We start from the raw sequence: 27,186 nt of genomic DNA, 5'->3' as shown, positions 1-27,186 counted from the left end.
AGCTGACGGGCCGCATCCCGCCCCCGCACGCTGCACGCTCGTGCGAGGGGCTGCACGCATCTGGCCGGCACCTGGCTCCCATTACGGGGCCGGGGCGGGTGCCGCTGGTGCCGGGCTGCGGGGCCGCCGCCGAGCACGGCCAGTGTGGGATGGAGAGGAGCCGGCTTCGTTCTCACGAGAAACTTCCCCTGCCGGCGTTTCGGCAGGACCGGGGGCGAGGGAACGGCCGTGTGCGCTGGGTGAGCACACGCTCCTGCTCACGTTTTAATGAGCTCTGTTTTAATGAGTGGGACCGGGGCTGAGGGCGCCTGGGGACAGCTGGGAGGGTGTCCCCGTGGGTTTGTCCCCCCCACGGGTTTGTCCCCCCACCTCGTGGGCCATGCCGGGGGCAGAGCTCCGTGCCCGGGAGCACCGGGGCTCACAGCCCTCCAAGCACGCCTGGTGTGGGGCAGGACCGTGCTGTCCCCCCGAGGCCAGGGGTGCCCCACCTCTGCCCATGGCCCCGGGGGTGGGAGAGGGACTCCAGCCCCTCTCCCAAGCCACGGCCACCATCCCATGGGCCACACCAGCCCCCGCCGCAGTGGGAGAGGGTTTCCGTGGGCAGCGAAAGGCTATGGTGGCAGGGCGATGCCATGGCGAGGCGGAGATCCAGGCTGGGGCAATCCAGCCGTGCCCACAGCCAGGACCCCACGGACCCCGACGTGTCACCTCTGCCCAGGATCCGGCTGTCAGCCCGGGACCGGTTGGGGACCGCTCGCTGGGGGAAGATGCATAGACAGACTTGTAGCCTTCCTCCCCCCCGCCCCATCGGCGCGGTATCCCACGCCGGGGTCACCCCGGGGGTACCTGACTCCCAGCCTCGGCAGCGGCTTCCTCCAGGCTGGGGGAAGGTCCGCAGCATCCCACATTCCCAAGGAGACCGTGGGAAGCTTTGAAAAAGTTGGCCTGGCTCTGGGCTGCCTATTTATAGCACCGCGCGCTCGGCGCTCTCATGCTTCTGTTCCCCAGTGTAGTTGCACGGGACTGTTTATATTTCCTCTGCTCTGCTTCCCCCTCGGCCGTCCTTCCCAGGAATGCCGCTTGGTATTGCAGACATGGGGAAGTCGAGGGGGATTCGGGATGAGCCAGCGGCATCATGAGGGATGCGGGCGGGCGGGGGCACCGGCTCGCCCTCGCCTGCGTGCCCTTCCCTCCCGCCGGGGACAGCCTCGCCGGCGCGACAGGGTGCAGGCGCGAGGGCGTGGGTCGGCGCCTCGCTTACCTGGGGCTCCGGCACGGCATTTTGGGAGCCCCCCAGCTTGCTGCCCGAGCTGGGGCTCCTGGCAGGCTCATGCTCGAGAGGGCAAAGGTGTTTTGGGGATTTGATAACAGCCTCATGGTAGGCCTGGCGGCACCGGCGGCTGCAAGAAGAGATGAGATGTGGGAGAGGTGCGGATGATGGTGATGGGTGCGGATGGGTGCTGCGGTCTCCCCAGCCCACGTGGCCCTGCTCCTGTCCCATGCCTGAGCATCCGTGCCGAGGCGGGAGCCTCCGCAGCCGTGGGGGCTGTCCCGGTGGGAGCCCGCTCACCTTCCTGCCCTTGCTGGGCCGGCAACGTCCTTGGGGACGTTGCGTTGGCCTCACCAAGGGCAGGAGGGGCTGGACGGAGGTGGGGGGCTGTGCTGGCAGCAGGGCGGGAGAGGCAGAGCCCGCACAGTGCTGTCGGTGCCCAGCTCCCCCCGGGGCGTGGGGGCACCAGGGCGATGCTGCCCTGGCCGGTGGGACCAGGGAGGCGGCGTGGGCAGGAGGGGGCTCACCCCGATCGCTCCCCACCATTGCGCAGACACCCCACACCCGGCAGCGGGCAGGGGCCAGCGCCGGCAGTGTGACGGCTGCCGGAGCATCGCTGCCGTCGTGTGCGGTGGCCGGGCTCTCTGCTCTTCCCCAGGGGCAGGTGACAGCTCAGGGTCTCCCCGAGCTCTGGGCAGAGACCAGGAGCGGGGCTGGCCTGGGAGAGGCCGCTCTGCTCTCCTGGCCACCTCTGGAGTAATGGGGATTTGGCAGCAGAGGGAGATCACTCACATTCTTGTGCGGGGAGGAGGATGCGGCGCCGTGGTTAACCCCCTCGGCTCCCCAGGAAGCCATTCCTCCCGCCCCCCACTGCCTCGGGTCCTTGCGTTTTGGAGGGAGCAATGGCTTTCCCCACCTGAGTGGACCCGTCCTTTGGGTATGGACAGGAGGTGTCTGTCTCCGGAGCCCGCCGTGGTACCCCGGCCTGTGGGACCCCTCCTGCCCTGGCACCCGCTGGCAAAGGGGTGGCTCAGCCCAGCTCTGGTCTCTCCACTGGGGTTGCTTCCCACGGGGGTCAGATGCTCGCGGTCTGCTAGCCATGCCCGCGGTCTGCTAGCCATGCCCACGCTCTGCCAGCCACGGCACGGGCAGAGCTGAGCTGTCCTGGCCCCTGCCGGCCACAGGGTCTCTGCCAAGGGCAGAGCTGTGACCCCCCCAGCTACCTCCCGCCCATCCGGCCCCACGGCTCTGCCCTGGGCTCCCCATCCCCGGCGCTCCCTGCCCCGCATCCCGGCTGAGGGCGACTGCTCCCGCGGAGGCAGGGGTGGCCCCGGGGATCGCCCCAGCACCGGAGCAGCGTTTGCTTTGTGTCGGGCTCTCCCAGGCAGCCGAGCAGCCGAAGGCGGTCGCTCCCTGCGGGCAGCTGTTACCAGCTCACCCGGCCCCGCCACGGCATCGCTGCCAACAGCTGCAGCCGACATGCTGGCCCTGCTCCCCGCCGCTGGCCCCCCCGCAGCCCGCAGCGGGGTGCTCCGGGGCCGGACAGGGAGCAGGGCTGGGGACCCCCGTGGGTACCAGCGCCGCGCCCCAGCCTGTGCTGGGAGGTGTGGGTTGAGATGGGGAGAAGGACGGTGCCGGGAAACCCTCCCCATGCAGCCGATCCGGCTCTGAGGAGGGAGCACAAGCTCCCCCCAGCCTGGGCTGCCTAAAACCAGCTGGGCTGGACCCATGCAGTGGGCTGGAGGAGGCTGGGCTGCCTCAGCGCTGGTGTGGCCAGGGAGCTGGGAGGCCTCCTCGGCTCCCCGCGTGCCGCCCCAGAGCGGGCGGGCTCCTCTCAGCCTGCCGGGGGGACAAGCAGCTCGGGAGGGATCCCCGTTCCTGGGGCTGCAGTGGGTCCCCTGCTCTAGGGACACGGGGGGGGTCCCAGCATCGCCCTGGCTGGGTGCCAGCGTCTCTGCCCAGCTCTGCCAGCCCCAGGGACCCGCAGCAGCCCCACGGCCGCCCCAGGGCTCTCCACTGGCCACCATCGGTGCCAGGTCACACCGCCCCATCCCTGCCAAGACCCTCAGCACCGGGGCGGGGGGTCCCCAGGGGCCCTCCCGGGACTGACTGCCGTCTGGCCCCGCATGCACACCTCTGGCAACATCTGCCACCACCAAAAGCGGAGCACCCCGTCCCCGGCCTCCCCGCATACTTGCTGCCATACGTACTGCTCAGCCGGGATGGAACTAATGCAGAAAACATGGCCCCGCGCCGCAGCCAGCACAACGTGGGCTGGGAGCGGCCGTGGCATCGCCCTGCCTTCTGCCGGCCATGCTGCCCACCCCGGGGGGCTGCCACCCACCGCTGTCTCTCGGGTGCTGTGCTGGGGTCCAGGCGACCAGCGGTGCACGGGAGCCAGCAGAGCCGGCGCAGTTGGCTATCGAATCTCCAGCTGTTGAGTTTTGGCTGCCACAGCCGCACAGCTCAGGTGCAGAAGTGCTCTTCCGGCCGCCGAGCAGGCTGGCCCCGGCTCCCGGGGTTTCCATCCCTCTCCGCACCGATCCTGGGACACGTTCCCTTCTCCAGGCCCTTCTCCCCCAGGAGCCGGCCCCGGTGCCAGCATGTTGGAGGTGGGGGACGGGCCCCTCCTGCCCCACATCCTGCCCCTGCGGCTGCGAGCGCCGGGCTCGGCTTGGCCAGCGCTGCCTCTTCCAAGTGAGCCGCGCTGGCTGGCGAGTGCTGTGTTTGTGCTGGCAAGGAGGCTCGCGTGCCAGAGCCAGGGGGAGGATGAGCTTGGCACCGCGCGCCTTCTCCCTGCGGGTCTTTCCAGATCCTGGCTGCGGGTCTCTCCAGAGAGTTGGCATTTCTTTGGGGCCAGTGGCCGGGACCAGAGGAGGCTGCTCCCAGCGGGGCTTCTCTGGTGGTGGGTGGGAGATTCGGCATCTCTGTGCGCCCTCGCCGGCCTGCCGCGGCGGCAGAGCCTCGCTGGCGGTCACAGCGCGGTCGTGGCCGGTGGTGCACGGTGCTCACACCGAGGGGGATGCTGCTCACAGGACGCGGCTCCTCCGGCACCGGGGTCAGCGTGTGCATGCCCGCATGCCCGCATGCCCTGGGGCTGTGGACGCGTGGGCACCCTCCTGTGCCCACCCCATCCCTCCTGCCCCCACACCGGGTCCCCAGTGCCCTGCGCGGAGGTGCCAGAAGCACCACGCCGGGTTTAGCTCTGGCAGAGCCCTCTGCTTTTCCATGCCAGCTCTGAAATCGTTAGGAGTCTTTTATTGGCGCTTCACAAACGAGAGCGAGGGGGCTGCGAGCGCTGCCTGCGCCGCGGGGTGAGCGCTGGCTGCCGGCCCCCGCTGGGACACTGGGAACCGCAGGACCCATCTGGGGGCCACATGGGAGCCGGCAAGCAGCCGCCGCCAGCCCCGTGGTAACTCTTCCCCTCCCATCCTCGGCAAAGCAGCACTGGGGCCGGGGGGGACAGCAGGCTGGGGACGGTGGGCAGGACAAGGCGGTGGCGTGGACTGGGGGGTCCTGGCCCCACTGGGAGCCCAGGGGAGAGGCGGAGCAGGGCTGCAGGGGGTTAGGGCAGTGTGGGGACCGTGGCCGGGCTCAGTCTGCCGTGTGTTTCGGTAGCCTCCAGACACATGTGGGGCACCCAGCTCCTGCAGCCGGGATTCGGCATGGATCGAGAGCCCGGGGATGCAGCCGGGGAAGTAAGTCCCTCTGTCACCGTGGCCATGGCCGCAGCCAAGCCTTTTCTCGTGCCTGCTGGCATGGAGCAGTTTCCTCATGGCACACTGGCCCCCGAGCCCCCTTGCTGGGTGTGGGGAGAGCCCCGGGGGGGGCAGGGAGCCGTCCCGTGGCCCCTCACGCTCACGTTACCTGCTGCCACCCTCCGCTCCTTGCCAGGAGCCAGGTCAGCCGCTCCACAAAGCAACCACGCTGGCACCGGCACAGGGTGGGCGCTCGGGACTGTCACTGCTTGCAGGCTGTCCCCACTGCACTGTCACCATGGGCATCTCTCAGCGGAGTCGCGAGCCAGCACTTGTGCTCGGCCCCGGGGCTGTTCGCGGCCGCTGCCAGTGAAGCACGCGTCCCGCGCGGCGGCACGGCCGGCAGCGGTACTGACAGCCGTGTCTCCTGTGCCTTGCAGAGTGTCCTGGGACACGAGAACAACAAGGACTCCCGGCTGCTCTGGGTGGGCTCCAGCGATTGCCTCATCTCCGTCGGGTTCAGCCAGGTACAGTCCTCGCCGGGAAGGTGGCCCCAGCGCTACCGGGATGTCCGGCCCCGCTCACTGCGGTGGCTATGCCGGGGCCCCAGGTGCTTTTTGGGTGGCCTGTCCCCCATGAAAGCAGGAGGTCTCCTCACCAGGTGACCTGGCCTTTGCTGGGGACGGAGGGAGGCTGGCTGGCGAGGGAGGTGGTGCCGCGGGGCCGTCTGGGCAGTCCTGGTGCCCACCGACGCCGTGTCTGTGCCCCTGCAGATGCGGGAGCGGGAGGTGAAGCTGTGGGACACGCGGCGTTTCAGCGGGGCGATGCTCACCGTGGCACTGGACACCTCGCCTGGGTAGGGACGGGGACTCGCCGTGGGGCGGGAGGGAGGGCAGTGGGGACGCGGGGCGGCGTGGCAGGGACGCCACGGTCAGAGACCGCGGGGAGCACGGTGGTGGAGCAGGAGGCGGCAGAGAGCTCCTGGCACCGGCAGCGCTTGGCCACAAAGCTGGGGACAAGGCTGGGGACAGCGTGGCCGTGTCCCCAGCACCATTTGGGTGGGATGGGAGGGCGGTGGCAGTGCTGGGGATGGCATGGAGGTGTCCCCAGCAGCGCAGGGGTGAGACGGGTGCTCCGTGGCGCTGGGGTGGGTGGTGGCTCTGCTAGGGACAGCACCGGCAGTGTCTGGGGTGGCTGCTAGCTGGGTGGGCGCGTGCACTGGGGCGGCATGACGAGGTGCTGCGGGCGAGCGAATCTCTTTGGTGCTGCCCACGCACCGGAGCGGCTCGGCCCCAGCCCCCTGCTCACAGTGGGGCTGCAGTGCTTTGTGCCATGGTGCCGTGGCGGCTGCCCAGCCAGCCGTGGCCAGGCTGGCGTCAGAGCCGTGCTCGCTGGGCATCCCTTGGGGAAGTGGAAGAGGAGCTTTTGTGGCCGTAAGGGGTCAGCGCCCCTTGTCAAGGCGTGATGGAGCCGTCTCCTGTCTGCGGGGCACTGCCGAGGTGAAGAACGCTTGGTTAGACCTGGCCTGGCCTCTCCCACGCCGCCCAGCGAGCTGGCTCGGCGTCACGGTGCGGGTGAGGAAACAGGAGAAGGAGGAGAAGGAGGAGGAGGCGGCACCTTCATCCCACCAGGGCGGGTTTGGGGCAAGGTCCTTGCCGGGCTGCACTGGAAGCCGCCAGCTCTCCCCAGAGCTGCTTGCAAAGCACAGGGATGCCGGGACCCTCGCCGCATGCCAGGCTGGCTCCGTGGTGGGCTGGGGTGCCGGAGCAGGCTGGGTGGTTGGCAGCCGCCGGGTGCTAATACGGGGTCTCTGGCAAGGGGCTGAGTGAGCCGTGGCAGCGGGGTGGCCCTTGGCCGCCCTGCCGGCATCCCCTGTGCTGAGGTGTCAGCTCCGAGCTGGTGCTGGCGGCAGCCAGGACTGACAGCAGGGGAGAGGATTGGCCACGGGCATGGTGGGGAGGTGCTGGCACGGTGGCCGGGGGAGCAGCCCCAGGTGGGCGCAGGCAGGGAGGCTGATGGAGCATCCCTCGCCCTCCTGCGAGCTCCCAGGCTGAGCGGCTTGCAGCTCTCGTGCTCCCCGGCTCTGCTGGCACAATGGGCAAAGGCAGCCATGGGGTTGCCACGTCCAGCCTCAGTGATCAGCCATCATTAGTGTCCAGAGTGAACACTCTCGAGGGAGGCCACGGCACATAGCATGCTGCAAGAGGACGCTTTGGGTTCCCTTATTGCTGCCGGCGGAAAATCCAGTGGGAATTACCGTACATCCCGCTGCTTCTCACACCCCGCACGCGTGGGCCTCCCCGCCAGCGCTGGGCCGGGGCGAGCCAGCCCGGCTAAATTGGATGCAGACGCCAGGCTGTGCTCAGCCCCCTTTGCGCAGGCTGGAGTTATTTTGGCTGCCGGCTTTATCGGCCGCCAGGAATGCGGCTGGCGGGCGCTGCCTGCGCGTCACGCCGGGGCTCTGCCGGGTTGCGGCTGCGTGGCGGGGCGATACGGAGAGGAGTTGGGGGTGGTGGGGGTGAGCGGGGACCCCCCCCCGTGCCGGGGAGCTGCCAAGGAGCGGGAGGTGCTTTTTTTAGGCAGCCGCGCCAGGGCCGGCCACGCTTCCAGCCCCAGCCGCTCCCTGCCTGTAAATCTCGCGGAGATGACAAATGGCGGAGGGGGATTTGGGCTGGCTCCCGGCAGAGGTGCCGAGCGGGGGCCGCGCTCTCCCTCCAGCAGAGATGCTCGGGACCCCCAGAGCCGTGGCTAGGGCAGGAGGCGGAGGGTTTGGGGGTCACCGGGTCCCCCCTGGAGGCAGTGCCCAAACAGGGGAGCTGCAGGCTTGGGTCAGGCTCAGTGCGGAGGGTGCTGGATGCTGCTGCTCCAGGGATGGCAATTCAGCACGCCGGGGATGGCGGAGCAGCCGTGGGGCTGGAGTGCCCGTTGTGGATCTCCAGCGTGGCCGTGGGTGCCCAGCATGGGGCATCGAGGACCATCCGGCAGCGCGGCAGTGCCGGCCATGCCGTGAGCCGCATGCGGGGAGCCGGGGGCAGCAGCAGCAGCTCATTGAGGCTCTTTGAGGAAGCAATCAGTGGGCGGGCAGGAAACTCATACCATTCATTACTGACGCCGGGCCGGCAGGAAGGGGAGCCCGCGTCCCCACCGCGTCCCCATCGCGTTCCCCACCGCGCCCTGCCGCGGGGGCCGTGCCCACCAAGCTGGCCCCATGTGTCCCGGGCACCCTGTGGCACCCCAAAGCGGGGCCACGGCATGCCCAAGGGTGGGGACACCCCCAGCGTGCCCACCCCAATGCCCACAGCCGCACTGAACCCCGCGGGGTGGCTGTGCCCCTGCCCAGCATCCATGGGGGAAGGGGACAGAGAGTGGGGGGCACCAGCCCCATTCACCCCCACGTCAGCAGGTGCGTTTTGGGGGTCCCCCATCCCAAATCCTGAGCAGGCGAGATCTTTGCGACCACATAAACCTCATTTTCAAAGCACCCCAGCTGTGCCGGGGCCGTGCTCAGGAGCTGAACCCCCACCAACGCCCAGACCTCCGAGGGAGCCGGTGGCAGGAGGCGCAGGTGGCCCTGGCCTCTCGCCGCGCCGTGGTCCTCAGTGTGCCGCCTTCAGGTACCCGCCGCGCCCTTCTGCTCGGGTTTTGTCTTCCCCCCGGCCCCCTTTAATTAGATCAAGGAGCAGCGGGGCAGGAGCCAGGAAGGGGCCTCAATAGGTTATTGTTGCCCTAAATTGTAACCAGCACCGGCGGGGTTGGGTTACCGGCTCCAACTCAGGGTCAAGCGACCAGACCCCGCTGCCACGTACCCGGCGGCTGGCGCAGCACTGCCCGGGGACGGTGCCGTCACCGTGCTGGGGCCGGCGAGAACAGTGGCTCCCTTGTGTCACCGCATCTTTTGGTGTCCTGAAAATGTCCCCCAGGCAGCTGGGGGTGCCCACTCGCCGAGCAGGGGAGCGGGCAGCCTCCTGCCCACACCGCGGCCCGCTCGGGGCTGTGGCTTGGTCGGTAGGGCCGCGGTGATCAGGTCTGCAAAGGTCCCGGGCAGCTGTGTCCCCGTGGCGTGCGCCGGCACTGGGCAGATCCCCGCGGGGCAGGACGGTGGTGGGGGCTGAGAGATGGGGACGGCCGGATCCCCACCGCCCTTCACGGTGCAAAGTCCACCAGAGCTGGGAGGTGCCAGAGCCGGGACGGCAGAATGTTTGCGGAGGGATTTGGCGCTGTTTGGCTCCCCCAGCGCTGGAGCAGGACGTGGAGGGGCCTGGGCGGTTCTCCGGGGACGCCGTCCAGGGATGCTCAGCCCCCAGCACTCGCCCGCTGCCCCTGCCCCAGCCAAAGCTTGCGGCTGAGCCGGCTCATGGGGGCCGGGCTTGCAGCCCCAGCATCTCCCAGCTCCAGCCCTCGTGTGCACCAAGGCACATGACCCCCACCGAGGCACGTGTCCCCACCGTCACTGCCACCTCTCCCTGGTCACCAGCTGTAATGGGGCCTTGGTGGCCAGTCCCGTTCCCATCCCGCCTGGCCCCGACGCCCTGTGGACTGCCCTTTCCTTGGACTTAGGAACCCTTTTGGGTCGTGCTGGGTGTTTTGGGGGTCTCTGACAACACCCACCCCAGTGGTCAGGTCTTGGTGGCAGAGCCATGAGCAGGACAGGTCCGTCCCGGTCCCCGTCCCCCTGCAGACCCCTGCCCTCGCCCCCTCCCACGGGTGCCTGGGCTGGCAGCTCCTTGCCATCAGCGGGGAAGGGGCTTTTCCTGCTGCTCCCGCTTGGCTGCCAACCTCAGACACGAGGAGGGGGGAGAGGCCACGCCGTCAGGTGCCACCCCCGTGGGACCCGTCCCTGTGGGGCGAGATGCTCCTGGGCGGCCGCACGAAGGGGTTAACGCTGGGGCGGCTGCCCGGCCCTGCCGCCTGCCCCGGTAATTACGGCGTGTAAAAATAGCCCAGTGCCGCACTCGGGGCGCTCAGGCAGGAAGGCAGCGAGCGGCGGCAGCGCCGAAATCACTCCCAGATGGGCCGCGGCCTCAGCCCACCGCCGCCTCTGCGGCCGATCGGCGCTCACCGGCTCCAGCCTCCCCAGCTTGCCGGCGGGATTTCTGCCTCGCCACAAGCTCTTCCTGGCAGCTGATGCTCTCAGGGGAGCGGGGATGGGGACCCCCGGCACCCTGCGCTGAGGCAGCACGTCCCCCCCGGGGCTCTGCTGCGGCCGTGGGGACCTGGGTGGCCATGGGGACACGGCTTTGGTTCCCACAGGGCCGTGCCCGGGGCCAGGGATGTTTCTCTGGAGGCCAGGGACCTCCAGGCTTGCAGCCGTTGGGGTGCAGGCAGGATGCTGCCTGCGCCGGGCAGGACTGGGCCAGTGCTGGGGGCAGCGGACTTGCCCCGCTGAAGCCGGCGGCTCCTCCCGTTGTGGCTCCCTGCCGAGCCCCCCCATCCTGCTGGTGGCTTCTGGCCGGGGCTCTCGCTAACCGGCCCCGCTGGATCGCATAGCAAGAGGGATTTTTTTGGGTTCATTTCAGGGGGTTTTGCAATCCTTCCCCGGCGCTGATTCAGCTCGGAGGAATTAGCAGCGCTGCACGATGTGCCGCTCCGAGCCACTCCTGGCGCACGCCGGGGCTGGCAGCGGCCGGGGGGACTTTTGCGCTCGGGTTCGGGAAGCCACAGGGTCTGGAAGGGCACATTTCGGGCGCTGCCGAGCTCCTGCAGAGCCGCCTGGGTGCAGACATGGGTGTCGCAGGGGGTCCGAGCCCCACGGGGCACCGAGGCCTGCCCTGGCTGCAGTATCCCCGTACCCCTCCGTGCTGAGGCCAAGCCTCGCTGTCCCCTCGTGCTGCTCCGGCCCCTTCCCCACATGGCCACCGTCGGCTGCAGCCCAGCCCCTTCCCCACACCTCCCTGGCCCCTTCCCCGCACCTCCCGGCTGGCGCCGAAAACCTTGGCTCGGGGCTTCCCAGCTGCGCTGCACCTGCCAAAGCCGAGCCCCCGCTTTGCTCCTGCCATGCCAGGGCAGCCGGTGTGGCATCTCCAACGCAGATGTGGTTGCTTTGGAGCTGCTGGCAGTCCCCTAGGAGCAACGGGACCCGTCGAGGAGTCGTGGGGGTCCCCAGCACCCACCTGGCATGTGGGGGTCCCTTGCAAACCTCCAGCTAATTGCAAACGGGGAAAATAATAGCTTCGTTAGGGGGAGGGCACGTCATGAAGCCAAGCAGCAGGAGGGAAAGTGAGGGGCCAGGAGGGAAGGGGCTCGAGGGCCCCTGCGAGGTCCCTGCTGCCGGTCCCTTGCAGCCTGGTGCCAGGGCCTGGGGCGCAAGGGGACACGCCGGGACTGACGCTGCGCCCGGCCGGGCTCGGGGGGCTGCAGCAGCAGCCGGCCGGAGGCACCCAGCGCGAGGCCACAGCTCCGCTGGGGACTTTTCTTCTCTCCTCCTCACGGGGCTGGAAAATATACAAAGCTTGCAGTGAAAATATTTACACAGCAGCAATTTTCGGAGGAATTTGGGATGTTAATTTGAAAAATCTGTGGGGAGAGGACCACAATGGGCCCTTTGAGCGGGCGAGCGTGGCCATCGCGCCGGCGAGGGGCCCCTCCTGCTGCTGCGCCGGCCCTAATGGGAGCCAGCCCTGCCGGAAGCCCACCTGGGAGCCGGGGGGGCTGCGCCAGACGGCCCCCGCCGCCGCCCCGCACCCCTAATTGCATCCAGAGCCGCTCCCTCCCGCTGCCGGCCCCGGTCAAGCAGGGCCGGGGCGCTTGCGGGGTCAGGGCCGTATCCTGCGGCAGAGCGGTGCCTCCTGAAGAGCCGCCGGCCCCGGTGCGGCCAGCAGCTCGCGCAGCACGGCGGTGACCCTCGGCTCCGCTGGCGGCGGCCGCGGCGCTTCAGCCCGCTTTCGCTCATTCTCTCCAAATCAAACACACCTCGGCGGGCAGGGCCCCAACCTGGAAAATTCCAGCCCGAAAGATAAAGGATTGGAAAACGATTAAAACCAGAGGGTTGGAGCAGAAACCACTTGGCAGCGGGAACCTGCCGAGCGCCGGCTCCCAGCCCTCCCCGCCGGGGCCAGCGCACGAAACCGGCTGTTCCCGGGGCCGGGCGGTGGGGGCTCACCGCAGGGGCCCCGAGCCTCGGCTCTGACTCCAGCCCCCGGTTTGGGGGGACCGAGCAGGCTGACACTTGTCACGGGCACTTTGGGGGTCCCGGTGCCGCCGGGGGTGACGGCAGGAGGTTCGGGAGGTTGGGCTGGGCTGTTTGTCCCGCAGCTGGCCCCGGAGCCATCTGGCAGGCAGGCAGGGATGAAGTAAGGGGGATGATGCGCAGGGCAGGGGCTGATTCGAAACCCGTGGCCTCTGTTTTGGGAACACCTCCTCAGCGCCTGCGGTGGGGGCAGCGCGGTGGGGGTGAAGCCTCCCCAGCGCCGCCGCCCAGAGTCGGGAAAAATCCCCCCTTCCATCGCCCTGACTCATCCCGGCGCTTGCCAACACACCAACAACTACGGGAGGACAGGCTGACCTTCCCGCTCCTCTGCGGGGGACACGCCAGGCTGCCCACACCCTGCCCGCAAGATGGGCAGCACCTGCAAAAGCGCTCAGGACTGCGCAGAGGTTTTCATTGTTGTTATTTTAATTTTTTTTTCTTTTTTTTTTTTTACAAAAAGACACCTTTCTGGTCTGCCTTACAAAAGAGATGTACACAAACCTGTACTAGAAAAAAAAAAGTTTTCCCAGAAGAAATGGGAAATAACCGTGTATAAATATTCTCTCCGAGTTCTTAAAGCTTCAATTCCTGGTTTGCCTGCTCGGCCCTTCCTTTGGCCCGGGGGTCCCGAGGGTCCCAGCACCCCGGCCGGGCCTTATTGCTCACATCAGCTTCCAGGGAGTTGAGAGTCACGGGCCGTGCTCTGCTAAAGGACCCTTGTTACCAGCACGTGGACGTCCCTTAGCCGAGGCACCGGCAGCTTTCTTTTTAGCAGTAGCTAAAAAAAGCCCACCCAAACCCCAAATTAAAAACCCAAACCCCCTCTCTTTCCCTACCCACGTTCTACGTAGAGTCACAGAAATCAAGGCACTGAGCGGTAAAATTAGTGTCTCCTCCCGAAGCTTGGCAGCCTCTCGGAAATTGCACGTTACGGGTTTTGGGTCTTTCTGCCTTTTTTCGGTTAACTCCTCGCCGTTCCTTGCCCCGGAGGGACACGGCCTGGTGCCGCCGCTGGAGCTCGACCCTCATCTGTCCGGGGCTCCCCTCGCCCGGCAGCCCCGCCCCGCCCGGCTCAGAAATAGGAGGGTTTGAGCCCTGGGGTGTTGTTGTTGCTGGGGTAGTGCGACTGCATGAGTGGGACCTCGCACTCGGAGCCGCCGGAAAGCATCGCCGCCTCTGGCACCTTGCAGCCGTGGCTGCTCAAATCCCCGTTTTCCAGGCAGGCTTTCACCCCTTCCAGCTCCAGCGGGCTGGCGTCCACCCCGGTGCCGGCGTGCGCCTTTGCCCGGCGGTGCCGGCGGTAGTACGTGCTGGCGGTCACCACCACCACCAGCAGCAGCACGGCGGCCAGCGCGGGGACGATCATCAGGGCCAGGTTGCTGTCCTTGCTCTGGGTGACGGGGGAGTGCTGCTGGTGGCTCACCGGCAAGGTCTGCGCCTCAGCGCAGTGCTCCTCCTTGGAGACCTTCTCCCCCAGGGGCCCGATGCAGACGCGGTAGGTGCAGTTGGGCTTCAGCGCCCGCACCGTGTACTCGGAGAGCGAAGCCGGCAAACGCAGCATCACCGTCCGCTTGTCCGGCCCGGAGAGATTTCGGTAGCTCAAGCGGATGCCCTTCAGCTGCGCTTTGGACTGGACGTAGTTCTGCAAGTCCACTTTGAGGGAGGTGCTGCTGACCTGCGCAATGCTGATCCGCCGGCCGGGCGGCGGGGCCTGCGTGGCCGGCGACGGCGTCGTCCCCCTCACCTCCGCCTGGCAGTACGCCCCGGTGAAACCGTCCGGGCACAGGCACTCCAGGTGGTTTTGAGCACCCAGGTGGCAGGTGCCGCCATTCAGACACGTGCGAGGGGGACAGATGGGCGGCGGGGGGCTGGTGGGGGCCGGGGGGCCGCTGAAGGGCACCAGCGTGGAGCTGTCCTGGGGGGCCCTGGCCCCCAGGGTGGGAGCGGCGGTGCTGGGCTGCGGCACCGGGCGGCTGCTGGTGGGGAGCGGCGCGGGCGGCGGCAGCGTGGTGGTGCGCGGAGTGGTGGGGGGGGTGGTGGTGGTGGTGGTAGGGCAGCCGAAGTCGGCGTACTGCAGGTGGTGGAGGAGCTTGCCAGAGTTTTTGGGGGGGAAGTGGCAGCGCGTCTCCTCGGGCCGCCGGAGGACCACACTGCTGGCGTTCACCCACTGCACCAGCCAGCTCATCTGGCAGATGCAGTTGAAGGGGTTGCCGGCGGCCGTCACGGCCCGCAGCCTGGGGAAGAAGCTGGCGAAATCCCGAGGGATGGTGTTGATGTTGAGGTTGCTGATGTCCAGCTCCTGGAGGTTGTGAAGGTTGTGGAAGTCCTCCGCCGGCAGCTGGGAGATGCGGGCGTTGCCAGCCAGGCTGAGCTTGGTGAGGCTCCCCAGCCGCCGCAGCACCGCCGGGACGCGCTCCAGCAGGTTGTCGGAGACGTCCAGCTCGTGGAGGTTGTTCTGGACCTGGAAGAGCTCCTCGTTTAAGCTCGTCAGGCCCAGCCCCGCGATCTTCAGGGACTCGATGTTGACGGCGTGGAAGGCCCCTGGTGCAATGGCGGGGATCTTGTTCCAGCTGATGTCCAGCAGCAGGAGGTTGGGCAGGTCAAGGGGGGGCACGGCCCAGAGCTGGTTGTTCTGCAGCTTCAGCTCCAGCAGGTTCTCTAGCGTGTCGAAGGCAGCAGCATGGATGTGCTGGATCCTGTTCCTCTGCAGGTAGAGCCGCTCCAGCAGCCGCAGCCCGTGGAAGGTCTCGTTGGTGATCTCCTGCAGCTGGTTGGAGGACAGGTCCAAGTTGACGAGCTCCGTCAGGGGCTGGAAGATGTTTTTCTGGATGCTAGTGATCTTGTTTTGTGAGAGGTCCAGGAGCTGGAGGGCGGGCAGGCCCGCAAAGCTGTCCTCGCTGAGCATTGTGATACCGTTCTCAAAGACGTAGAGGGAGAGGGTGTTGGGGGGCAGCCCCCGAGGCACGGTGTGGCCCCGTCTGGCTGCGCATAGGATGGTCTTGGGGTCTTGGCACTGGCAGCCTGTGGGACATGCCCCAGCCAGCTCCGCGGGGGCCAAGAGAAGCAGCGTGCAGAGGATCAGCTGGTTCATGGTGTCAGCTCTGCGGGAGAGAGAAACCCAGCCAAGGTTAGGGGCCAGGCCCTGCCCGGGGGGAACCCCAGGCTAGCAGGGCTGTGGGGTGCCTCAGACCCCCCACTGCTACCCCTGCACCGCTGCTGGGGTGTGAGAGCCATCTCCCCGTGCCCTGCCCGGGTCCCCTCCGACCCCAAAGGGACTGGGAAAGTCCCCGCCAGGCTCCTGCCGCCTCTGTGCAGCTCCGGCCCGGGACAGAGCCGCCGAGAGCGAAGCGGCACATGGGCTGCCCACCCCAGCCCCACGCTCTCCCCCTCCACGGATGCCCCAGGATTTAGGGACGTGGTACCTTTGTGCACCCCAGGCTCTACCATGAGACGTGTCCCACCGGCTTTGGCCTGGCCTCTTGGTACCGTCTCCGGTGGGGCACCGAGACCCGGGTACATGGCAGGGCAAGGGCCCCTACCTGCCCGGCTGCTCTCAGCAGGGTGCAAATCAAACATGGGGGACGCGGAGCGGAGGCACGGCTTGGGAGCCAGGGGAGGGGGTGGGAGCCTGGCGGGCCTTCCCGGCACACCGAGCACCGCTTAACCCTTTGCTTGTGCCGCAATCCCGGCAGCTGCGCCCACGGGGTCTGCTCCTGCTCAGATCGCCAGCGGTAGCAATCCCCTCAGGGGAACCCAGAGGTGGCCCCCACTGTGGGGTGGCCTGGGCACAGGCTGTGGGGCCAAAGGAGCCAGGTGCTCCCCTGCCCCACAGGTCCCTCCTGTGCCCTTCAGAGACGGCTGCGTCCCCACGGAGTCCCAGGGCTCGTACTCGCCCCTGAGCCAGCTCCTGTCCCCTGGGGGCCATGGGTCACCTTGCTGTTCCCCTTCCTGCTGACACCCCGGAGACCCAGCACAGCACCCTGGGCGGCATCCTCATCCCTCAGGGACGGAGACCGGGATGGAGGAGAGGATGCTCTTGGGGTGAGCGAGGCTGTAACCACCCCTGCCCCAGCCCCCCGCGGGTGCCCCGGCCGATGCCCTTGCTTCAGAGGCGCCTGGCTCCTCTCTCAACCCCATCTTTCAGCCCTTTTAATGACACTCTTAATTAGCACCGGTCATGGGGGTGGCAGCGGGACCTGGGGCTGGGCCAGGGACCCGATGTCTCCTGCTACTCCATCTCAGGGGCACGGAGGGGGGTCCTCGGGCAGGGTGCCACCAGCACCCTGCCCTGCCAGCCCCTTTCCCAGCCCCGGCCATCGCCACCTCCTCCCCTGCTCCGAGCTGTTCATAGCTCCAGGCAACCCCCCCCTGCAGCTCGCAAGGGGCCCCCGCCGTGTGCGGGGGGCTGCCGGGTCGTGCAGCAGCACGTGCCGCCTGCCCCGGCCGCCCCTCCACCGTGGGGGGCCCTGTCCGGTGCAGGGACACCACATCCTGCACCGGCGGCTGCGGACTGGATCCGTGCTGTGTGTGTGTCCCGGTGCCTCCCCGGCTAGCGGCCCCCCCCACGCTACAGAGGTACGGGTGCTCGCCCACAGCCGGACAGAGTTAACGTGGCGGCTGGCTCCTCGCCTCTTCCCCGGGTGGACCCCCCCAGGGTGGGGTGCACCCAAGGGCGGGGTGCACCCGCGCCACTGGGCAGGGTCACCGCAGCTGCCTGAGTCACTTGGCCCGAGTGGCCCTGCCCCGCCGTGACCCGTGCCGTCAGCCCCCCCCCCCCCCCCCCGCCCTCGACGCCAGGGAGGAGCTGTGCCACGTCCAAGGGGTCACTGTCACCAAATCCCCACCCCTCCCCGGCACCCCCGGCTCAGCCCCCAGCCCCCTCGCTGATGCTGGGTCCCACCACACCCCCACATCACGGCCAAGCCATCGGTGCCCGGCGCGAGGACCAAGCAGAGCCGCAAAAGCATCACGGAGCCCTTGTGAAGTGCTTTTTGGGGCTAAGGGGGCTGGGGGCAGACCCGGCACCCCTCACCGCAGCGCCAGCCCTCGAGGGGGCTCCAGCAGCAGGAGGGTGCTGGCCGGCGGGCAAAGCCCTGGGCGCAGGGTGCCGGGCATGCCCGCGGTGCCGCCACCGTGCCAGGCCGCCCGGGTGGGCACCGGAGCCCGGCCAGGCCTGCGGGAGGCTGGCGAGGCCGGGGCTGGTTTTGCAATGCCAGGGTCGGGTTTCGCTGACGTGTCCCGTGCTGCAACCAGCTGCTGACTCCAAGTCTCTCTCGTCCCTTTAATTACGCTGGCATTTCCTCCCCTCCCCGCCTGCCAGGCTCCCCGCTCCGGGCAGGTTCGGCTGGCCTGGTGGCGGCCACGGCCGCGCATCCCCGCCTCGCCACGAGCGCCGGGCAGGCCGGCACGGTTGCTCCACCCGCACGCCTCCGCCACCTCTCCCTCGGCATCACCCCGCTCTGCCGGCACACGCCGGCATCCCGCCCTCGCGCCCTGATGCTATTTCAAGGCAGTGAGGGGTTAACCCCGCCCAGGCTCGCTGGGGTGCTCGCCCCTCCGAAATAGGGGGCAGGGGAACAGCCTCCCCAGGTCCTGGGGGGTCCCCAAGGGCGGAGAGGGGGCCCCAGTTCTGCTGGAGGTGTTAGGACCGCCCTGCCAGCGGCCTGCTGCTGCCTTGGCTGGGCTCCCCCGCGCCTGCACCGCAGATATTTGCCGAATTATTCATATTTTCCGGCTGCGGGGAGGATCTGGGCTCGGATTCCCCCAGTCCCGGCTCAGCCTTTCCCTGCCAGCCTGCTGGAGCGGGAGCACCGTGTCCCCCCTCCCTGCCTGCAGCCCCCCGTGCCGGGCTGTCCTGCTGCCTGCCCAGGGCGAGAGACTCAGCAGGGGACGCCCCACTTCACACCCGCCACATGTTTTAAGGACGAGGCCGTCCCCGTGCCGCAGGGTGACACCTGCGTGGGAAGGGCCGGAGGAGCCCTCCCGGGGGTCCCTGCCCTTCACCACCGCTCAGGGACACGGCCGTTCTCCCGGGGGAACCCGGTACAGCCGGGATGTCCCTTCCCGCATCAGCAAGCGAGGCCCCGCGACCGAACAAAGCCACCGTTGTTGCCGGCAGGCAGCCAAGCCGGGGGGCTGCCTCCTCGGCCAGTGGGCACTGCTGCAGGCAGGACGGGGGCCCTGCACGAAGCCGGGCCCTGGGCTCTGTCCCCGTTACCGCAGGGAGGGACACAGTACCTTCGCCGGGTGGGACGCATGCGCTGCTCCCCTCCCTTACGCGCCCCCCCAAAACAAGCCCATGTCAGCACGTGCCCCCTCCCCAGACCCAGCCGGGGGGGAACGCAGGATTAAGCCCTTAATCCTCCTCCCCTTCAACCCACCCTGCGCCGCCGCAGCTCCCACCTCCTCCTGGGCTCCCCTCCCTTTTTAATTAAAGTTTCCGCAGCAGCCCCGGAGGAATGCAGGCCTGGTTATTGCATTCCCTGGGGCGCTCACTGGCCCCTCGGTCCCACTCCTGCCCCTTTGACCCGGCTGCGCTCCCGGGCTCAGGTGCCGGCAAGGAGAAAAACCAGCAGAGCCGCTTTACCGGCAGCCAAACCACCTCCAGAGGAGCCTGAACACCGGCAGAGGTTGGGAGGAGGCCGGCGATGCTGCCACGCGCAGCCCTGGCAGCACGGGCAAATTCCTACAGCGTGACTGGGGCGGCCGCGGCTGTCCCCGAGCGCTTCCTCCTGCCGCGTCCCGCCAGCAGAGCCAGCCGGGCAGGCAGCGCTTGCGTCAGGGCCACCCGGTGAGGCCACTCGGCCTTGGCGTGGTGCGGGGAAAAATAGTAATTAGTGTCATCCTTGACGGCGGCACTGCCCAGCACCGTGTGGGCAGCAGCGTGGCCTGGCTGGGTCAGGCCAGTCCAGCCACCCCGCTCCCAGCAGGATGAGACCTGCCGGTGTGGTGCACGTCAGCAGGAGTGGGTGTGGGGGAGGACGCGAGTGGGGTTTTTTGGTTGGGAAGAGGGGTCTTGGAGCCCTCTTGGAGCCCCTCTCCGCTGGGATGCGCTGGCTCTTGTAGCAGCTGCCGGCCCAGGAGGGAGCCAGGCAAGGAACACTTACCCCAAAGTCACACCCAGAGAGGGTGACAGGGGCCAGCATCCCCACAACGCACGCCGGGTGACGATGAAGTGCGCAGGGAGCTGGCGGCAGGAGAGGCAGTGGGGCATCCCCGCCAGCTGGCAGTCAGGCTGGCCGGTGGCCCGGCTGGCACGCGTCCCTCCGCACCAGCCGGGGAGGAAACCCCCGCCGGCACTGCCCGGGGACCCCGTCTGGCCCCGCAGTAGTGGGTCAGCAACCGGGACGCTGGCCCCCGAGGACAGGCAGGGCCAGGGCAGCCAAACCCCACCCCGCCGAGCCCTCCGCTCAGGAGGGTGGTGGTGGACACCGCTGCCAGCAGCTCCCACCTCTGCCTGACCCCAAAGGGCGAGCCCTGCTGCCACGTCTGCCGGGACAGGGCGAGCACGGGATCAGCCCAGGACCATGCCGGTCCCGTGTGGGTCCTGGGGCTCTGCTGCCGGCAGGGTGGGTCGCAGCCACCCGGCCACAGCTGGAGGGAGCCGGGCTCCACATTAGTCCCTTCCCCGTGACAGGAGCAGCACCGGGCCGAGGTCTCCAGGCCAGACCCCGGCACGTCCCATGGCAGGATAGGCGCAGGCAAGGGACAGGGGACCCGGGGCCCTGCCCACACCCTCGTCCCTGCCCGCCGCAGTGCCGTCACCCCAGCCCGGCCGAGGCCTCGTCACCAGCCCAGGCGGGGGACGGCCGGGTGCCCCCCCGGGTCAGCCAAGGCCTCGGGGGGAGCACGGCACGCCGACCCCCAGCCAAGGCCTGGAGCGAGGTGCTGCCCCCGGGCGCCCTGCCTGCAGCCGAGGCCCGGGTGACACCCCGTCACCCGGGGAGGGCAGCCGGCCCTGGGTGCCCCGTGGCCCAGCCGAGGCCCGCCGGGCCCCCTCGGCCCCGCCACCCCCCCCGGGTGCCCAGCGGAGTCCCCTCCCGCCCGCCGGCCGCCGCCCCACGAGCCCCCGGCCCCGCGGCGAGGGGAGGGCCGGGGCAGCGGCGCCCGGGGACGCGGGACTCACCGGGGCGGGCCGGGGGGGAGGCCGGGCGGGCGGGCGGGCGGGCGGGCGGTCAGTCCATGGCGGCGGCAGCCGGCGGCCGGGCGGGCGCTCCCCTCTCTGGCGGCGCCCGGCGCGGGGGGCGGCTTTAAAAGCGCGGGGGCGGAGCCTGCCCTCCCGCCGCCTTCCCATTGGCTGCAGGGGACAGGGGAGGAGGGGTGGGGCACGGCTGCCCCAAGGCTCCGCCCCCTGCGCACCTGGGGCCCGGCGGGGCGCGGGGCCCCCGGGACCCCCGGGACTCCACCGGACCTCCGGGGCCCCGGCAGCTGCAGGAGCCCCCAGGGTCACTGGGACCCCCGGGACTCCCGGCAGCTCCGGGACCCCCAGAACCCTCCAGGGCCCCCCGGGACCTCCAGCAGCCCTGGGGCCGGGGCAGCCGGGATCCCACACCCCCGGCGTGCATTCACGTAGGTGCAGGGTGGGTACAGGAGTAGGTGCGGGCACAGGTGTCTCCCTCGCATCCACGGCACCCCTGGCACCCGGGTAACACCAGGGGCTGGGCGTCCTCGGCACCCCCAGGGACCCCCGTATCCAGTGTAGCCAGGGTAGCTGGGGACCCCAGCACCCATGGGCCCCAGTGCCCTGGTACCCCGGTACCCCCGAGCCCCTGCCATCCGCAGAGCCCCTGCCACCGTCTGCTGGGGGACAAGGGGGCAGCGGGTGGCCCTCGCAGGGCTGCCCCCATGCCCCGGTGACAGCAGAGCTGTGCCGAGTGCCGCAGGCCAACGTTCCCCATTCGGCACCACGAGGACGGCACGGGCCGGGCTGGGACAACCAGGCACCCAGGGTGCCCTTGTCCCAGCCCTGGGCCCCGGCGGTGGCGGCAGTGCTGGCGACGGTGACCGCAGCCGGGCAGGGGACCCCGGTGCCTGCCACGGCCACCCTGGCGGTGTTTGCCTACATTGTGCCAACAGTCCTGGGGCAGGACCGTGCCGTACTGGCCGCGGCCGTCCCTTGTGCTGCCCAGCCACCCTGTGACGACTCGCCGCAGCACCAGGGTGTCCCTGTCACGGGGTGTCCCTGCCATGGGGAGCTGCCGGGGCTGGGACGGGAGCGCAGCACAGCCTTCGTTTTGCCATATTTCCTCAAAGTCGTTCGGTGTAAAATGCTGGCACGGCACGGCTCCCTGCCCTCGGCACAGCCACAGAAACGTCAACCCGAAAGGAACAGATTGTCCCTTTGTTTTCTTCAGAGCTGCCTCCTCCGCCCCTGCCGAGGGAAGGCAGAGAGGTGGCTCGGTCACCGCCGTCCCCTCCAGCCGCCGGGTATTGCCCTGCTCGTGGTCCCCTCTGGCCACCAAGCATCCCCTTGGTCATCGTCCCCTCCAGCCACCGAGCATCCCCGCAGCCATGGTCCCCCTCTGGCCATCCCCTGACCGCCATCCCCTCCAGCCACCAAGGGCCCCCCCAGGCACGGTCCCCTCCGGCCACCGAGCACCCCCCGGCCGCAGGCTGGGACAGGGTGCAGGACGAGGAGCAGGGACACGCTCCAGCTGGCACAGCCCCGGCCACAGGGCACTCCCGGGGCCGGCTGGCACGGCAGGTGCCGGGTGAGGCAGGCGGCGTGCCGGGGTGTGCCACGTGCCCGTCCCAAACTGGCCGAGCTGGCCCGGCCAGCCCCGGGGCTCCCCTACGGGTGCCAGCGGCTTCCCCGAGTGGGGCCGGGTGCCATCGCACAGGGTGCGGGGCTGGGAGGGGGACGCCCTGCGGCCGGGCACGGCTTTGTGGCGAGCACCACGCGTCCAGGGCTGGAAGCGGCCGGTGGTGCCGTTCCGCTGCAAACCCGTCACCCCGGGGTGGGACGGCGAGGGTCGTGCCGTGGGGAGCTGTAAGTCAGGGGAGCAGCCCGGCACGCCGAGGGCACCCCCCGGCACCGGCGCTGCCCTCCTGCCATAGGCAGGGCCTGATCCTGCCCCGCGCTTCCCCAGGAGGGGGTCTGGGGTGCGCACCAGTGGGGGAGGGTGCAGGATCTGGCCCTGCGGCCCCGGGTGCTGCGCCGACGGGTGCCCCCGGCTCAGCACCCTCCTTCCCTTGCAGGGCGGCCATCCCGCTGTACGACGCCGACACGGGGCTGCTGGTGTTGGCGGGGAAGGTGAGGTCCCACGGCAGCGGGGTGCAGCGGGGTGCGGGACAACGCAGCTGGGTGCATGTGGGTGCGGCGGGGTGTAGGAGAATACAGAATGGTGCAGGGGGGTGTAGCGAGATCCAGCGGGGTGCATGTGGGTGCGGTGGGGCGCAGGAGGGCGCAGCAGAGTGCGGTGGGGTGCTCCCCACAGCCCCGCTCATGCCCCGTCCCCTCCACCTCTCTTCCAGGGAGAAAACCTCCTGTACTGCTTCGAGGTGGCACCCGCGCAGCCGGCGCTCACCCAGGGTAAGCAGGATACGTCCCGCGCCAGGGTGCCGGCAGCCCCGGGGGCCTCGCCCCTGCCGGCGCTGCCTGCCCCACGCCTGCCCTGCCCGTCCCCCAGTGACCCAGTGCCGGACGGAGGGCGGCACGCGGGGCCTGGCCGCCGTGCCGCGCCTGGCCCTGGACGTCATGGCCTGCGAGGTGCTCCGCGTCCTGCAGCTCACCGACACCGCCCTCGTCCCCGTCAGCTACCTGGTGCCACGCAAGGTAAGTGGGGGCTGCGGGTGGCACTGTGTCACGGGCCCCTGGTGCCATCTTATGGGTGCCACCTCAACGGCACCGGGTGCCAAAGGGCACCCGATGCAGGGGGACCCCGGTCCCCAGCCTGGGGGGAGCAGGAGAGGAGGGAAACCTGGGTGCTGGAGGCTGAAACCTGGGTGCTGATGGTGGGTAATGTAGGTTGGGTTTGCTGGGTGCTGGATTTGGGAAGCTGGGTGCTGCATGCAAGATGCTGGGTGCTGGAGAATGGATCCTGAAAGCTGGGTGCTACCTGCTGGGTGCTGTTGCGCAGTGGGTTCTGGGTGCTGGGTGCCAGATCCCGAATGCTGAGTGCTTAAAGTGGCTTAAAGACTTTGAAATTTGGGTGCTGAGAGTCTGGGTGCTGGAGGCAGGATCCTGAGTGCCAGAACCTGAATGCTGGGTGCTGAAACATGGGCGCTGGGTGCTGGAGGTGGGGTGCGGGGTGCTGGGTGCTGCAAGCCGTGATGCTGGGAGCTGGGTGCTCTTTCGGAGGCTGGCTGCGTTCAGGGGTGCGCGAGGCCACCCAACGCCGGGCAGCGTCTGACACCTACAGGCTTCGGCACACAGCTCGCAGGGACGGGGCTCTGCGGCTGGAGGGGCCGGGGTGCCCAGGGATGCCTGGGGGTGCCGGGGGTGCCTGGGGGTGCCCCAGGCCAGGCAGTGCCAGCTGGGAGCAGGACAGGGGCTGCAGGGTTTTGAGGACACCCACCTCACCCCGTCCCCTCTCCCACAGTCCATCCAGGACTTCCACGAGGATCTGTTCCCCGACTGTGCCGGGACGCTGCCGGCCACCGGTGCCCAGGCCTGGTGGGCAGGGGACAACCAGCAGGTCAGTGTCACCTGGGGGGGTGTCCCTGCTGGTGGCATCGCCCGGAACTGCCACCGCCCACCGCTCTGCCCGCCGGCAGGTGGGGAGGGTGAGCCTGCACCCCGCGCGGAGATCCACGGAGACCTTCAGCTCCCCCGTCATCGCCTGTACCCAGCTGCAGGCAGCCGACGCCAGCTCCACCGAAGCCGACGCCGACCGGAGCGTGAGCACAGGGCGCCGGGGAGCGCGCCGGGGGTGGCAAGGGGTCATGGGGTCCCCACTGCTCTCGTCCCACAGGGAAGGGGAGGGCTGGGACGCCGGCCCCCCCTGCCCACCCGCTCTCTCTCCCGTAGGAGGGCAGCAGCTACTCCTCGCTGTCCTCACCGGGCAGCGCCGCCACCTCCCTCTCGGCCAGCACCGGCCCCTCCAGCGGCTTCGCCAGCAGCCCCAGCCAGAAGTCGCTGCAGAGCATTTTGGGTGAGCGGGCGGCGGGGCGGGCTCGGTGTCCCCCGTCTAGGGCCATGCCAGGGGGGGACCCGGGGCGCTCACCTGTCCCCCGCCTGCGCCAGGGCCCAGCTCCCGCTTCCGGCACACGCAGGGCAGGGTGCTGCACCGCGACACCCACCTCACCAACCTGCGGGGGCTCAGCCTCACCACGCCGGGCGAGTGTGATGGCTTCTGCGCCAACCACCAGCGCGTCGCCCTCCCCCTGCTCTCCGCTGGCGGCCAGATCGCTGTCCTCGAGGTACGCCCGGCGCAGCGCGGTGGCTGGCACAGCGCCGGTGGGCACAAGGCGGGTGACCCCCTGGCTCTCTCCCCCAGGTCTCCAAGCCGGGCCGTCTCCCCGACGTGGCCGTGCCCACCATCCAGAACGGCGTGGCGGTGGCCGACCTCTCCTGGGACCCCTTTGACCCACGGCGCCTTGCTGTTGGTACGCACGCCGTCCCCGGGCGAGGGTGCCAAGCTGTTCCCCAGCACTGGGCACGCCAGGTCACTGGCTTAACCACTACCCATCCGTTTCGGTGCCGCAGCGGGTGAAGACGCCAAGATCCGGCTGTGGCGGATCCCCGAGGGAGGGCTGCGGGAGACGCTGCGGGAGCCCGAAGCTGTCCTCCGAGGTGAGGGGTGGCACACCGAGCACCCCACGCTGGGGACAAGCCAGCCCGGCGGTGTCCCCATCTTGGTGCAGACGGGGACGGCCACGCACCGCTCACCCTTACCAGGTCACACGGAGAAGATCTACTCCATCCGCTTCCACCCTGTGGCATCCGATCTCCTGGTCTCCTCCTCCTACGACATGACGGTGCGGATCTGGGAGCTGAGCAGCGGGCGGGAAGCCTTGTGCCTGCGGGGACACACTGATCAGGTAAGGGATGACACACTTGGGGACACCCGAGGGGTGCATTTAGCCAGGTAGGGGACACAGAGGGGACGCCCCATCTCTCTCCCCAGATCTTCAGCCTGGCCTGGAGCCCTGATGGGAAGAAGCTGGCGACGGTGAGCAAAGACAGCCGGTTACGGCTCTATGAGCCTCGGCGCAGCCCTCAGCCTCAACAGGTACGATCACGGTGGTGGGGATGGGATGGAGAGCTGGGGGTGCGGGCAGGTGCCCGCCGGGGGGGGGAACCCCCCCCCGGCGGGCACCTGCCCGCACCCCCAGCTCTCTCCGAGCAGGCAGGGTGACCTTCACCCCACGCAGGAGGGTCCGGGTCCTGAGGGGGGCCGTGGAGCACGCCTGGTTTGGGTTTGCGGTGGCGACTACCTCCTGGTGTCCGGCTTCGATAGGTAAAGAGGGGGACACACACCGCGGGAGGAGTCCCCAAGGGACACCGTGCCCGCCCCTGCCCCCCCCATTGTCACCTCCCCGCAGCCGCAGCGAGAGGAGGATCCTCCTGTACCGGGCGCAGGCTTTGCTCGAGGGACCTTTGTCTGTCCTCGGCCTCGACGTGGCCCCGTCCACCCTTCTGCCCTTCTACGATGAGGATACCAGTGTTGTCTTCCTCACCGGCAAGGTGAGGGCTTGCCTCTGCAAAAAAATGGGGGGGGTGACCTGCCTACAGCACCCCAACATTGCAGAGGGACCCTCCATGCACCCCCCTGCCAGCCCCCATCTCGCTCCATCCCCAGGGTGACACCAGAGTCTTCCTCTACGAGGTAACACCCGAGCCCCCCTATTTCCTCGAGTGCAACAGCTTCACCTCCAACGAACCCCACAAGGTAAAGGAGGGGCCTGCCGGGGCCACGCTGCCTGTCCCTGACCCCACTGCCTGCGCTGCCAGACCCACAGCAGGCCCCGCTCATGCCTCTGCCCCATCAGGGCTTCGTCTTCCTGCCCAAAACGGTGTGCGAGGTGCGGGAGGTGGAGATCGCCCGGGCGCTGCGCCTCGGGCAGAGCACCCTCGAGCCGGTGGCTTTCTGCGTGCCACGCGTCAAGGTAGGCGGCGGGGACCCAGCTGTGTTTGGGGGGGGGATGGGAGGTGGGGGACCCCCTCTCAGTGCCCCTTGCCCCCACAGAAGGAGTATTTCCAGGACGATATCTACCCACTGACCCGCGTGTGGTGGGAGCCGGCCCTCAGCAGCAGCGCCTGGCTGGCCGGGGAGGACGGGCAGCAGCGCCGTGCCAGCCTGCAGCCGGCCGACATGAGGCCAGGTGGGTGCAGAGGGGCAGGGTGAGGACCCCGGGCCCACGGGGGGGACGGGCTCGGGGGGGGGTGTCAGCCGTGGGGCGAACTGCCCCTCCTGCCCCACGGCAACGCCGCTCTCCCAGTGAGCGAGGCCCCGAAGGAGGCTCCGGCGCGGAAGTTCGTCCCTGCATCCGTGTACCTGGAGCAGAAGTCTGACGAGCAGAAGAAGGAGGAGGTGGGTGCTGGGGCACCCTGGGACCACCCTGCCGCGGGGCCCGGGCGGGGGGCCATGCCCCAGGCCCCACGGCTCTGCCCTGCCTCCCTGCAGCTCCTGAGCGCCATGGTGGCCCGGCTGGGCAACCGGGACGACCCGCTGCCCCAGGACTCCTTCGAGGGGGTGGACGAGGACGAGTGGGTAGGTGCGGGGGGGACACACGGCCCCCGGGGCCGGTCCCGCCCTGCCGCTCTCCTCACCCCCACCCGCCCTCCCGCAGGACTAGGCCGGACCCCGGCACCCCGAGGACCACGCCGGGGACCCCCGCACCCGCCCGGGCCCGGCAGGGAGGACGGAGAGGAGAAGGAGGAGGAGGAGGAGGCGGCGCGGCGGGGTCCGGCCCGGCTGAGGGGAGGCGCGGCAGGGCCTAGGGCCGCGCACCGGGCCGGGCAGCGGCACAGGACCCCACGCCCACCGCGGGCAGGCCCCGCTATTAAAGCCGCTGCACCAGCACCCGTCTCCTGCCGTGATTCCGGGCCGGGGGGGGGGGGGGGAGAACCGGGGGGGGGGGAACACACG

General features: G+C 69.4%; 2 protein-coding genes across 4 annotated transcripts in view; one reads left to right on the top strand and one right to left on the bottom strand.

Annotated features, from left to right (window-relative positions):
• The window catches only part of CORO7 (coronin 7), a 39,094-nt gene extending 11,951 nt beyond the window's left edge, over positions 1-27,143 (top strand). For all 3 annotated transcript variants that reach the window (XM_075515661.1, XM_075515662.1, XM_075515660.1), the window contains 21 exons: positions 5,409-5,495; positions 5,742-5,824; positions 22,352-22,406; positions 22,628-22,685; positions 22,783-22,928; positions 23,695-23,790; positions 23,870-23,992; positions 24,123-24,246; positions 24,339-24,514; positions 24,592-24,700; positions 24,801-24,887; positions 24,993-25,135; positions 25,222-25,326; positions 25,469-25,554; positions 25,640-25,781; positions 25,897-25,986; positions 26,087-26,203; positions 26,284-26,419; positions 26,537-26,628; positions 26,722-26,808; positions 26,888-27,143. In XM_075515661.1, coding sequence (XP_075371776.1) covers positions 5,409-5,495; positions 5,742-5,824; positions 22,352-22,406; positions 22,628-22,685; positions 22,783-22,928; positions 23,695-23,790; positions 23,870-23,992; positions 24,123-24,246; positions 24,339-24,514; positions 24,592-24,700; positions 24,801-24,887; positions 24,993-25,135; positions 25,222-25,326; positions 25,469-25,554; positions 25,640-25,781; positions 25,897-25,986; positions 26,087-26,203; positions 26,284-26,419; positions 26,537-26,628; positions 26,722-26,808; positions 26,888-26,893 — 2,148 coding nt within the window. In that variant the 3' untranslated portion in view covers positions 26,894-27,143. The remainder of the gene's footprint in view (positions 1-5,408; positions 5,496-5,741; positions 5,825-22,351; positions 22,407-22,627; positions 22,686-22,782; positions 22,929-23,694; positions 23,791-23,869; positions 23,993-24,122; positions 24,247-24,338; positions 24,515-24,591; positions 24,701-24,800; positions 24,888-24,992; positions 25,136-25,221; positions 25,327-25,468; positions 25,555-25,639; positions 25,782-25,896; positions 25,987-26,086; positions 26,204-26,283; positions 26,420-26,536; positions 26,629-26,721; positions 26,809-26,887) is intronic.
• VASN (vasorin) lies at positions 12,612-20,291 on the bottom strand. The gene is made up of 2 exons (XM_075515663.1): positions 20,280-20,291; positions 12,612-15,255 (listed from the first exon to the last, which is right to left on the bottom strand). The coding sequence occupies exon 2, from the start codon at positions 15,243-15,245 to the stop codon at positions 13,227-13,229; it is 2,019 nt and encodes a 672-aa protein (XP_075371778.1). The 5' UTR covers positions 15,246-15,255; positions 20,280-20,291; the 3' UTR covers positions 12,612-13,226.
• Positions 27,144-27,186: the final 43 nt, after the last annotated feature.

The sequence above is a fragment of the Mycteria americana genome, chromosome 12, assembly GCF_035582795.1.
Source record: "Mycteria americana isolate JAX WOST 10 ecotype Jacksonville Zoo and Gardens chromosome 12, USCA_MyAme_1.0, whole genome shotgun sequence".
In the NCBI taxonomy this organism is placed as follows: Eukaryota; Metazoa; Chordata; class Aves; order Ciconiiformes; family Ciconiidae; genus Mycteria; species Mycteria americana.
The sequence above is the reverse complement of the archived record's forward strand: the minus strand, read 5'-3'. Positions and strand labels throughout refer to the sequence as shown.

Coding starts and splice junctions, on each gene's coding strand:
- VASN (XM_075515663.1), bottom strand. CDS start 15,245: ATGAACCAGCTGATCCTCTGCACGCTGCTTCTCTTGGCCCCCGCGGAG.